The 12,135-nt window shown below is 33.6% G+C and overlaps 2 protein-coding genes across 32 annotated transcripts in view; one reads left to right on the top strand and one right to left on the bottom strand.

Annotated features, from left to right (window-relative positions):
• Positions 1-6,261, bottom strand: part of LOC123550860 (mitogen-activated protein kinase kinase kinase 15-like) — a 93,601-nt gene extending 87,340 nt beyond the window's left edge. For all 30 annotated transcript variants that reach the window (XM_053540192.1, XM_053540195.1, XM_053540194.1 and 27 more), the window contains exons 1-3: positions 6,131-6,261; positions 3,885-4,037; positions 3,083-3,305 (exon numbers count right to left, since the gene is read on the bottom strand). In XM_053540192.1, coding sequence (XP_053396167.1) covers positions 3,083-3,305; positions 3,885-4,027 — 366 coding nt within the window. In that variant the 5' untranslated portion in view covers positions 4,028-4,037; positions 6,131-6,261. The remainder of the gene's footprint in view (positions 1-3,082; positions 3,306-3,884; positions 4,038-6,130) is intronic.
• Positions 6,262-6,283: 22 nt separating this feature from the next.
• LOC123550861 (homogentisate 1,2-dioxygenase-like) overlaps positions 6,284-12,135 on the top strand; it is a 29,936-nt gene continuing 24,084 nt past the window's right edge. Inside the window, exons 1-3 of one of the 2 annotated variants that reach the window (XM_053540224.1) lie at positions 6,284-6,497; positions 10,376-10,447; positions 11,436-11,524. In XM_053540224.1, coding sequence (XP_053396199.1) covers positions 6,480-6,497; positions 10,376-10,447; positions 11,436-11,524 — 179 coding nt within the window. In that variant the 5' untranslated portion in view covers positions 6,284-6,479. The remainder of the gene's footprint in view (positions 6,498-10,375; positions 10,448-11,435; positions 11,525-12,135) is intronic. The other variant, XM_053540223.1, reaches the window with a different exon arrangement.

Here is a 12,135-nt window from a genome sequence, read left to right as displayed (position 1 = left end):
TTTCACCTTTAAATGTCACACCTTCTTGTTACTTTCAGCTATCTGAATATCCTTCTGTGCAAAAACACTTATAGACCAGACAAGAAAAACAAGAGCTGTTTTATGACAGCAAGCTCCACTGTTTGAAGCCCTTCAACCAAGTACTAGTTTAGCAAATACTCTTAAGTTGAAAAAGGCTATAATTTTGCTAAATTGTAAGCTAAAGTTATGAAGATTACCAAGTGAGATAATCCCATGACGCAAAAGATGTGCAGAGAATCTGGAAACATTTGGTCAAGTAATTACTGAGAAATTTGTTAACTGTTAAACAAGGGTGGGGTGGGGGCATAACTTTATTAAATATATTATAAGCTACAGAGATGTCACTTGCATTGTGATGTCATCCAATGATGCCAAAGAAATGCATCAAGCTTAAAAGCATTTGGTCTAGTACTTTTTACGAAACCTGCTTACATGCACATTTTTAACCTAAAGTTCTACATGTATGTAAAGGGGCATAATTTTGACAAAGTGAAAGCTAGAGTTATGTCACTTTGTTAAGTCCCCTTAGGTTATCTCATGACTCTGAAGACATGCAATGCCATAATTATTATTATGTTCATAAGCATTTTAACTTGTTGTTTTTGAGAAAGGTGCTTACATGCAAAACCTGTAAATCTGAGTTAATAGGGGTATAATAATCTACAAAACAGAAGTTATTTAACTTGTCCTGTGAGGTCATTTCATGATACAGAATACATGTGTGAGGTCTGCATAAGTTTAGAGTTACTATCTACATTTAAAACTTTTGTGATTTGGATGCAGATGACAATGAAAGGGTAACAACAATAGCTCTACTATTTGAAAAATTTCAAATTGTCGAGCTAATGATATAAAACCTTTGACAACCACATTTCTTGCAATTATGATCTTGACCTTTGACGTATGGGTCCAAGTCTTGCACATGTCACATTCTGATATGTGTGCCAAGCTATCTGAATATCAATCTTAATATACAAAAGTTATGGACCGAAAAAGAAAAATGAAGTAAACATTGACCTTTTTAAGTGTGACTTTGACCTTCAAGATAAGGGTCATCATCTAGTAATGGTGAATGTTTATGCCAAGTTAAGTGAATATTTAATCAATCATACAAAAGTTAAAGAAATAAAATCTCTGACTTCTAATGGTCTTGTACACGAAACATTGTCTAGTTATAGTGAATGTTTGTATGTTGTTCCTTGAATATCCATCCGTTCATACAAAGTTATTCACTGGACATAAAAAATAATGTAAGTTTTTTTACTTCTAAATGTTTTTTTTTTTTGCTTTTAATGGGTTTAACATTGCACTGACAAAAGTATAGGTCATATTGCGACTTTCCAGCTTTGATGGTGGAGGTAGACCCCAGGTGCCCCTCCGTGCATTATTTCATCATGAGCGGGGAACCTGGGTAGAACCACCAATCTTCCGTAAGCCAGATGGATGGCTTCCACACAGGAAGAATTCAATGCCAAGAGAGAGGCTTGAACCCACTTCAGTGAGGGGCAAGTGATTCTAAGTCAGCGACCTTAACCACTCTACAGCAGAGGTCCCCTTTACTTCTAAATGTGTCCTGTGACCTTGACCATTTGAGTAGGAGATTCAGAAAGAGTGTTGAACACAACAGATCTTGTTATTGTTAATGTTTGTACTTTGTTACTTGAATTTTGATGTATGCACAAAACTTCATACTGTGAACAAAAATAATTACCATAAATCTTTCACCTCCGTGCGTGACCATAACCTTTAATCATTAATGTAGGGCCTGGGATTTTCACACAACATGAAATCTTGTTATGGTGAAGGTTGGTGCCACTTTACAATGTACTTCAAGATCAGACAATGCATAACTGAGTTGACCGGTCACAATTTGTGCATATAACACATGGCTAGGGGTATATGATATGCACTCCCATTTTTAATAGTGGGGGCATAAAAACACAAGAAATTTCCATCCTTTCTTCTGCTGGTACATGTATACAAGACTATGAGAAACACAATCAAAGTTAGACACAGAAGTTACAAGAGGATCTAAGAAATCATTGGCTGAACGTTAATGTAAAACGGCCAAACACTAACCAAGGTCAATAAAATCCTTCTAGTTTATTCTATCAGGTATAAGGTACACAAAAAAGTTAAGCAGGCAAAAATCAATTAGTCTTCTGGTTTTGTTAATTGCTTTCACCATTATATTATGTATATAGGTATATATATTCAGTGTATTAATTCAAACCTTCTGATGATGCAATGTACTGTTTTTATGATCCGACTGTATATTCTGATTGGAAAAAAAGGGAGAACCATTTACATTCAAGCCCCATTATAATGGCTCATGCGATTTATATTTATTTTTTAAAACAAATAACTGAAAAAAAAAAAATAAACATAATCTAAATTTTTCTTTTCAAAAGACTAATTGTAAATTAACTGGAACCTCCTATACCATGTATAAAACTACTTCAAAGCTAAATACCTGAATTACAAAAACAGTCTGTTAGTCTTTTTTAAGTTTTAGCCTGAACTGCAATACAAGATACAATTTGAGGAATAATTTCTTGAAAAGCATGCATGTTAACACATATCTATGTGTTTTATTCACAACTATTTAAGGAATCAGGGGTTTCATTAATTATTGAAGTAGTACATTGAAATTGCAAAATAGAAGGGGTACTGGGAGTGGGCATGGGGCCCTCCAATTTTACTTACTACAGGAAAAGTAGATGGGGCGTCAGACCACAATAGCACAGGAAAACCTCCTCACCCACCCCTTAATCAAGCTCCCACAGAAGGCCATGTTATTTCATATAACTTAATTCAAAACTAGAAACTCCCTAATCACTGACAATGCCTACTGTTAGCCCACTAGAAAATGAAAATTTCTAATTCACTTCAAAATTTCTATGATATTACTAAACAAAATGAAAACAATAAAATCACAGCATGCTGCAAATAACAATATAACATTTAAATCAGAAATAAATTGACAAAGCAGTGCCAAAGCATTAACAATTTTCATATATTTGTTACGAAAGGCCTCATTGGACAAAAGCTTAAGACTCACCCTGAGAGAAACAGTTAACTCTGGATCAGTATCATTTGCTATAACAACGTTATATTTCATTCCCATGCTCTGTCTCACTCCAACATGGTAAAATAAAGATGACTGTTGTGTTGCTATGGTCATATCCACTATTACAACATCTGCATTGTAGAATGTGTCCAGAATCTGGGTCTCACCAAAATCCAGCTTTTGGAACTGAATATTTTCTAATGTAGCTTCAATACTGCAATGGAAAACAGTAAAAAATAATTATTAATTTTTACACATATTCATTTTGTTCAAGACATTAATTCTTCTTTCTATATTGATTATAGTGGAAGACGGACATGAACTTCTGTATTTTTCCTCAGGTTCGGGATTTTCAAGACTATGAATTTGGCATTTTATGCATTTGGTGAACCCATAGGGTGCTAAATTTATTTATTTGGGTTTTACGGCGCACCAACACAGTATAGGTTATATTGCACCAAACAGGACTACAAATTTTGGTTCCACATCTCATTTACATTGAAATAAAAACATGAGGTATGGAATTTCATCAAAATTTGCATACCTGCTGGAATCACAGAGTTACTGCAAAACCAAGTGTTAAGACCCTATTAGTCGCCTCTTACGATCATGCAAGGGTAAGGCAGTGGTTCCAATTCTTTTTATATACAGATAGTCCCAGAACCACATGGTGCCATAGGGTGCTAAAAGCCTAAGCCTAATGCTTCAAATTCAAATTCTGCTCTAACTTTAAAATGTATACTTTACACATAATGCCAATAGACTTTTAAAGTTAACTATAACAAAATAATACCTTTTGCAAGCCTTGTCAATTTGCTCCAATGCATTTTTCCTATTGGTCAGCAAAGTTATTGGATTCACATTCTTAGGATCCGGTGTTACCCCGGGGGCAGTTACCCCTGGGGTAGTGACATCAACTACTGATACCACTTTCATGGTAAATTACCTGCAGATATAAAAAAGTTAGGTAAATGTTTCTCATAATAGTTTTATAATGATCTGTAACTTTAATTCTTTTCTGTTTTACATAGATTTTTTCAGTTATATAAGTACGAACACAAACATAGGTGCAATAAAGATTTTCCCACGTTTTGAAAAAAACTCAATGATTACCCATATACTTTACTCTGTATACAGATAACTTAGTATGCAGATTTCAAATATAGTAACCTTTGGCTTCTTACTGACAAATTCAACCAGACTGAGTCAAGTCAAATGGCACTTGGCCAACCAATGTGCACACTCTTTTAGAACGCTTTAACCTACCATGGTGCCAGAGGATGCACTCTCAGCTATTCAAGTTTGTTAATGAGATTATTATGACCATCAACCATGTTGAAAGTCTTGCTAAAATCCAAAATGTAAAATCTGCTTGTCTAAGACCTCTTGTGTGAAACTAAGTTGTAAGACTAGGACCTCTTGTGTGAAACTAAGTTGTATGTTTTGTTTCAAAGCTATATTCTGATTGGCAGCCATGCTGGTACTGGCTTTAGAAAAAATATGCCATTATTGATTGTGTTAATTCTTTGCACATAAACAGGTAATACCCTGCTTACACTTTCAATATGCCACAATCTGAAGAGCTATATGTATGATACAAGTATGACCCACTTTCTTGGCTGAAGTGCCAAAGTCAGTGTAGGGTCTTAATTTGTACAAAACCAGAAAAGGCACATGTATCCTGCAATGGAAATTCAAGTTTTAGATAGTAACCAGTTACCAAGTATATTTGTCCAGAATCAGTACTGAAACTTATGTTACTTTGTCACAGTATAAGGCTTTATTATAAACAGAATATGTAAGCAGCCTAGTAGTTAATATGGTAAAGCAGTGGCACAGCACCAGACCCCATGTTTGAGTTCCAACCTGGCTGCACTTATTTCTCACACTGTGACATGTCTTGTCCAACATGAATTACACTGTAAGTTAAACTGTCATCCTGTGACATTGTGGTTCTACCAAATATATTGAAACTGATGTAAAGAGATCATTACTGGTATATCAATGCAGCTTGGTCTTTTTCAACTGAAAAACTATTAGTCGTTTTGAATTTCAAAAACAAAAATAAGTTTTGAATGCTCATTGACACTTCTAATATACGAGATCTATGTTTTATGCAATTTTTCTGTAATTCCTTAAAAGTGGTGAAATACACCGAGGAATCACTCTACAGAAATGATATTGCTGTCACCCTTAAAGTATTTAAGTATAGCTGGGGTAACTGGAGAGGCTCCAATGGCAAAGAGAGAAGTAGCTGCTGCCTTTTAAAATTTCATAATGAAAACTAAAAAGATTTAAATTAAAATGATATTTCTCTAGCTATTTTATAAGTAACACAAGTAAAAGTACTAAGAGAATACAGTACAGAGTTGACGACAAAAGTACATGACTGTGTTCATTCAATCACTGGCATCAGTTAGTGAGTTACCGCCAAGATATTCTAATCAAAAGAAATGTCACTTATAATTTTTTAATGATAAATAAAGTGGTAATTTTATGAACTATCTTAGGCTAACCAAAATCTGTCAAGCAAACTAGAAAAAAATCACATAAAAGTAATGTGAACCAGTATCCGAATGTGTACCAGTACTTGGATACAACATTTTGGATTAAAAATTACAGGTCTTTTCTATTAATGGCAACTTTCTTTTAATATGGCTGGATCAAGCCATTTTGCTGGACAGACGTTTGAGTACTTCTTCAGAAATGTATCTGTCTTTTTATTTGGAGCCAAGTTCCGTAGCGTTCTGAACACTTCTAAAAGTTTGAGTTAGACTAGAGAGGTGGCACCTTTTATACAAGGACTCTTTCACAGTATTTTATCTGTATGTACATGCTTGCATACTTTACAAGTCAACTAGAAGATGCTACAGCGCAGGTCTTGCATATTACTAGGAAGTAGAAGTCAGTTCATTAATGTTTAAAGAATCCAGTTCAGTTCGGTGCAAACTTGATTACAAGTGCAAAAAAGTTCTGGAAAATAAACTCCAACTTAACAACGCAATTTATGCTGCACTTGCATGATGCAATGGTACTTACTTAAATACGGTTCTTGCAGTACAAAAGCATGAAAACGCATCCCGTTTTGCGAGGAAATTAACAAGATAACAACAAATTATGCACTGACAGGTGTGATTTTTGTTTTTCCAAGTAAAAGGTCAAGGTCAGAATGGACTGGTTTCACATTGTTTAAATTCTTGTAAAGGTTTTGAAATTAAATTATATAAGATACTAACAAGCACATTAAATATTTCTATGGATATATTTGCCAGCATTGAGAACCTCAAATATGTTATTTTGTTTGATATAGGAAAATTTTTTAGACTGGGACATTTTTAACCTATCCAAAGAAAATTATCAACCGAAACGTGCCGAAATTCATGCAATCATGACGAAAGATCTAAAGGTATTTTTTAAAAGAAAACTTGCAAATTAATCGCAATCATTCAAAAATGACTGTAATATTCGTTTTATACACATTGTTTCTAACGTTTTCATTTGTTATTTTCAACTGTCATTCAATTCTGAGTAAGCTATTTAAGTATTTTCACAAAAATAAACAGAAATGACCTATTTTCAGGACGTTTCAATGTCATTGTTCAAATCTTGTTTTACAATTGCTAATGTTGTGATTGCGGTAAAAAATGTTTGATTTTATCACTTTCACTATGTATATACAATCTAAGAATATGTTAAAGTCTTTGAAAAAGGGAAAATTCACGTGGAGGTGTGACAATTTTACAGAATCTGATTGGTTACTGAGATAGGCAATTGCATGGGCGTAGCCACCACTTCATTAAGGTGACAAGATGGCCAATAAAAAAATACCCCCGATTTGCAAAATACAACACCCTTTGGGATGTTTATCCAGATGAATTACACAGATGATCGTCTTCATTTAATAATGATCTAGACGTCCATTCTACAGATAGAGGATCAACTCCAATTTAAACATGTCGACACAGTTCAACTTTTTATACTGTTTGGTATTATCATTATTTTGCTTTCAAAATGAAGTAGGCATGTTTTATAGTGTCTAAAATCGCACTGAAATGTCCACTAGAGATAACTAATTTTCGAAATCAGACGTTTACACATGCACATGAGATCAAAAATCTATGTCGGCGATCTAGGGTTAAATTAAATTGCATGGTACTGAAATTTAAATATCTGGACAATTATTAAACTGTTATGCTCAAATGATTAGTTAATGATATATATCTTGAACAAAACGTCGCCTTTTTCAATATGTGTCAATCATTTGTATATTGACCACGTACATTTTGTGTCGGCAATTTTGACAACAGATACGTTACAACATCTATTCACCTCAAATACTCAGGTGTGTAATGCATGTTCCGGAACGACTATTGACAGTTTGAATGTTTAATGATATGATTATCAAAATAATATTTATTTATTAACGAAAAAAACATATTGTAGAAAATAAAATAAGATGATGTTCAACTGCCACCGTGTTTCAATTTCTTTTTAACAGATACGTTACGAAGTGTTTCATTCAGCATACATTTATACTGCATTTATCTAGAAATGTTACTGGACAGTGTAGTAGAACATGTGTTTAACTTTGTATCCGAGTTAAAGTATTTAACTTTTAGTCCAGATTTCATATTTTTCATTTGAGAAAACGTATTAAAAACAGATACGTTACAAACAACAGATACGTTATACGACTGTGCTATAAATGTGTAAAAATGTTTGAATTGTTTGAATAATCATCACCTTAACTTAAAGTTTTAGAAAAAAGTTGATTACGGTTTTATTATTGATATCTGGAGTTAATAAGACATCATAGATAATGAATAAAACAGATACGTTACAATTTCTATTTTTATGTTAGATGTTCAAGTTAAAGTTTTTTTTTATACAAAACATATACATTTTGTGTTATATTTCTTTATTTTCAGATAGAATCATATCAGAATGTATGAAATATAAAGCAAATGTAACGCCAATTAATCAATTTAAAAATGCGACAGATACTTTTATACGAAATGGGTAGATTATTTTCACCAAAAAGACTGTATTTTCGGATATATCTAAAAACCAACAGTTATATTGTTCATGTAGTATTTTTCCCTCATCAATTCAAGTGCGTTTAATCTACATAATGACGTAGATCTTATTTCATAATCCAATTTGAAGTGCGTTTTATGATAATTGATATTTGTGTAAATTAAATTAGTTTTTCCATACAATTTGATTTATTTTATCAATCATGATATATAAATAACAGTTATTAACTTCATTTCTTATTAAACTATAAAGAGTATTTAGTCTGGACAGGTAAATAACCGACACAAATATTGTTATAACTGTTATATTAAAATAGTTTTTTTGAATGAAATTCACAGTGTAACGTATCTGTCGCTGATTTACAGCTATCTTTGCAAAATTAATGAAATAACGAAAAATTGTCGATAGTTAACTAAAATAATTAATTTGTGTACTCCAAAGGCATGAAACAACTAAATAAAATAAAATCTGATTATATTTGGGAACATCAGATGTGGGGACACTTTTACTGTCCAAGTTGCTCCTCTATCTGTAGAATGGACGTAGAGTAGTCTCACAGTATGGTTTAAACTGTGCATGGGCTGTGAACAGACTGGCCCATAGGCATCGTTTATATGATAAACAAGAGGTTGATGATGACCCTATATTGCTCACCTGTTAAACTTTGCCTTGGAATCATCAAGATAAACATTCTAGCCAAGTTTCATGAAGATAGGGTCATAAATATGGTCTCTACAGTGTTAACAAGCTTTTTCTTTGATTTGAGTGGTGATCTAGTTTTTTACCCCACATGGCCGAGTTTCGAACTTGGAATCATCAAGATAAACGCTCTGACCAAGCTTCATGAAGACATAGGGATCTGTCACGTGCTATGATAGAGGGGAAAATTTTTATGATAGAGGGGATTTTTTTTTGTTTTAAGTGTTTTTTAGATGAAATTCAAGAACTTATATGTAAAAAAAAAAAAAAAAGACACATAAAAAAACATAAATATAGATATGTATATGTATCTATCTAGTCACATAGTGTCCTCTGTTGCAGTTTACCCAGTTTGATCGCCCTGTGTCCGTCATCCGTTGTCAACTTTGACTGTTAACACTCTAGAGACACAATTTTGACCCAATCTTAATGAAACTTGGTCAGAATGTTACCCTCAATAAAATCTTGGACAAGTTAAATATTGGATCATCTGGGGTCAAAAACTAGGTAACCAGGTCAAGTGAAAGGAAAAGCTTGTTAACACTCTAGAGGCCACATTTATGATAAAATCTCTGTGAAACTGGGTAAGAATGTTAAACTTGATGATTTTTAGGTCAAGTTCAAATCTGGGTCAGTTTGGGTCAAAAACTAGGTCACCAGGTCAAATCAAAGGAAAAGCTTGTTATTACTCTAGAGGCCACATTTTTGACTGTATTTTCCTGAAACTTAGTCAGAGTGTTTGTCTTGATGATCTTTAGGTCAAGTGCGAATCTGGGTCATGTGGGGTCAAAAACAAGGTCACCAGGTCAAATCAAATGTAAAGCTTGTTAACAATCTAGAGGTCAAATTTATGACTGTATCTTCATGAAACTTGGTCAGAATGTTAATCTTGATGATCTTTAGGCCAGTTTGGAATCTGGGTCAAGTGGGATCAAAAACTAGGTCACCAGGTCAAATCAAAGGAAAAGCTAGTGAACACTCTAGAGACCACATTTATGAACATATCTTTGTGAAACTTGGTCAGAATGTTAATCTTAATGATGTTAAGGTTAAGTTACAATCTGGGTCAGGTGGGGTCAAAAACTAGGTCACCAGGTCAAATCAAAAGTAAAGCTTGTTAAGAATCTAGAAGCCACATTTATGCCTGTATCTTCATGAAACTTGGTCAGAATGTTAATCTTGCTGATCTAGGTCACTAGGTCAAATTAAAGGAAAAACTAATTAACACTCTAGAGGCCACATTTATGACCATATTTTAATGAAACTTGGTCCGAATGTTATTTTTGATGATCTTTAGGTCAATAGGTCAGGTGAGCAATACAGGGCCTTCATGGCCCTCTTGTTTTACGCTTCTTTATCAGTGTTGAGAATACACTACTGTTACTTCACACATGAAAATGTATTGTAATATTCGACCGATGCGTGGGAGAGTACCAGTTTTTTGTGATGCAGTTTACTTTCCACAGTTTACCTGCAATTTGTGGCTACTTCTACCAGATGGATCAAGCATTTTAAAGCCAGTAAATGGACTTAATTGTTTAATTGCAGTATATGTCTGGGTTTGGCAATGAGTTTGCCTCATCAGATCCTAGGTGTCCAGGAGCTTTACCTGAAGGACAGGTGAGCTTTGATTTTATGTTACCACTGATAGGTTTGATTTTATGTTACCACAGATAGGTTTGATTTTATAGGTTTGATAATATGTTACCACTGATAGGTTTGATTTTATGTTACCACAGATAGGTTTGATTTTATGTTACCACTGATAGGTTTGATTTTATGTTACCACAGATAGGTTTGATTTTATGTTATCACTGATAGGTTGGATTTTATGTTACCACTGATAGGTTGGATTTTATGTTACCACAGATAGGTTGGATTTTATGTTACCACTGATAGGTTGGATTTTATATTACCACAGATAGGTTTGATTATGTTACCACAGATAGGTTGGATTTTATGTTACCACAGATAGGTTTGATTTTATGTTACCACAGATAGATTTGATTTTATGTTACCACTGATAGGTTAGATTTTATGTTAGATGTAAAAAGACCCTGTAGATTTACCAAAGGGACAGATGACATTTGATTTACAACTAAAGACTAGGTGAGGTTTGGTTTTATATTAGATGACAGGTGAGATTTGAAGGCTCTATAGCTTTGCTAAAAGGACAGAATGGTGGGATTTTACTTTATATTAGATATGTAAATTACATGTAGCTTAAATTTGCCACAAGAACAGATGATATTTATTTTTCATATTGGATATGTAAAGAGCTTTTAGCTTTACCCAAAAGACAGGTGAGATAATATACATTTATATCTATAGACCATGAGGCTTCACTCTTAAGGGGATTTGTGGTATGGTACAATAAGTTTAATTGCAATGATGACTTTTTATACAAGCTAAATGATTTAAAATGTAAAATGAACTTTGTTCAATATTTTCTCTTAAATAATGTTTCAATATTGTATATTCCTGGAAATCTACAAGTTATTCTTGAAAATATTTTTATATCTGAACATTGCTTTGGTACTGTTGCAAAATAAAAGTTCACTTTATCTTTTTAAAGCATACAAAGGATTATTGTGTATTTTAATTTTAGAACAACCCACAGAAGTGTCCCTATGGATTATACGCGGAGCAGTTGTCTGGTACAGCCTTTACAGCTCCTCGGAAAGCCAATGAAAGAAGGTAATACGTTACTTTAAGTTCAGTACTCTTCATTTTGATACCACATATTGTGAAAGTCACTTGAAAATCATTCTCGGGCTTAAACCTATTATGAAATTAAAAAAAATGAAAACACAAGGCTTGTCTACCAATCCGCAGTTTTTAAGTATGAATCCCATCCGGGTAAATAATTTTTTTGATGGCTTGACAAGCAGCGTTGTGTCTGAAGTCCCATGTACTCCACTGTTATTACATGTTTGGAAGTTGTGGTGAAGCTATGGATCAGATGTATTGCAGATGGTTGTTCATTCTACCTAGGTGTCTTCCTGTGTCTAAAGATCTAAACTAATGCATGCACAGGCACATGAGACCTTTAATCTTTAGCCTGCTGGCGGCAAGTGATTCTGCCTTTGCGACCAGTGCAGACCAAGATCAGCCTGCACATCCGTGCAGTCTGATCGTGGTCTGCACTGTTCGCTATTCAGTCAGAAAATTTTCAGTAAACACCCCTTCAAATAATAAGTGGAAATGCCCAAATTGAATGATGGGTCAGTCCATTTTAGAAATTTAGCAGGCTAAAGGTTAAAGCTGTAATATCACCAGATAAGTAAAATTATTGATTTTACTTGATT

This window comes from Mercenaria mercenaria, chromosome 4 (assembly GCF_021730395.1).
Source record: "Mercenaria mercenaria strain notata chromosome 4, MADL_Memer_1, whole genome shotgun sequence".
NCBI lineage: Eukaryota > Metazoa > Mollusca > Bivalvia > Venerida > Veneridae > Mercenaria > Mercenaria mercenaria.
This window is presented reverse-complemented; position numbering and strand designations above follow the sequence as displayed.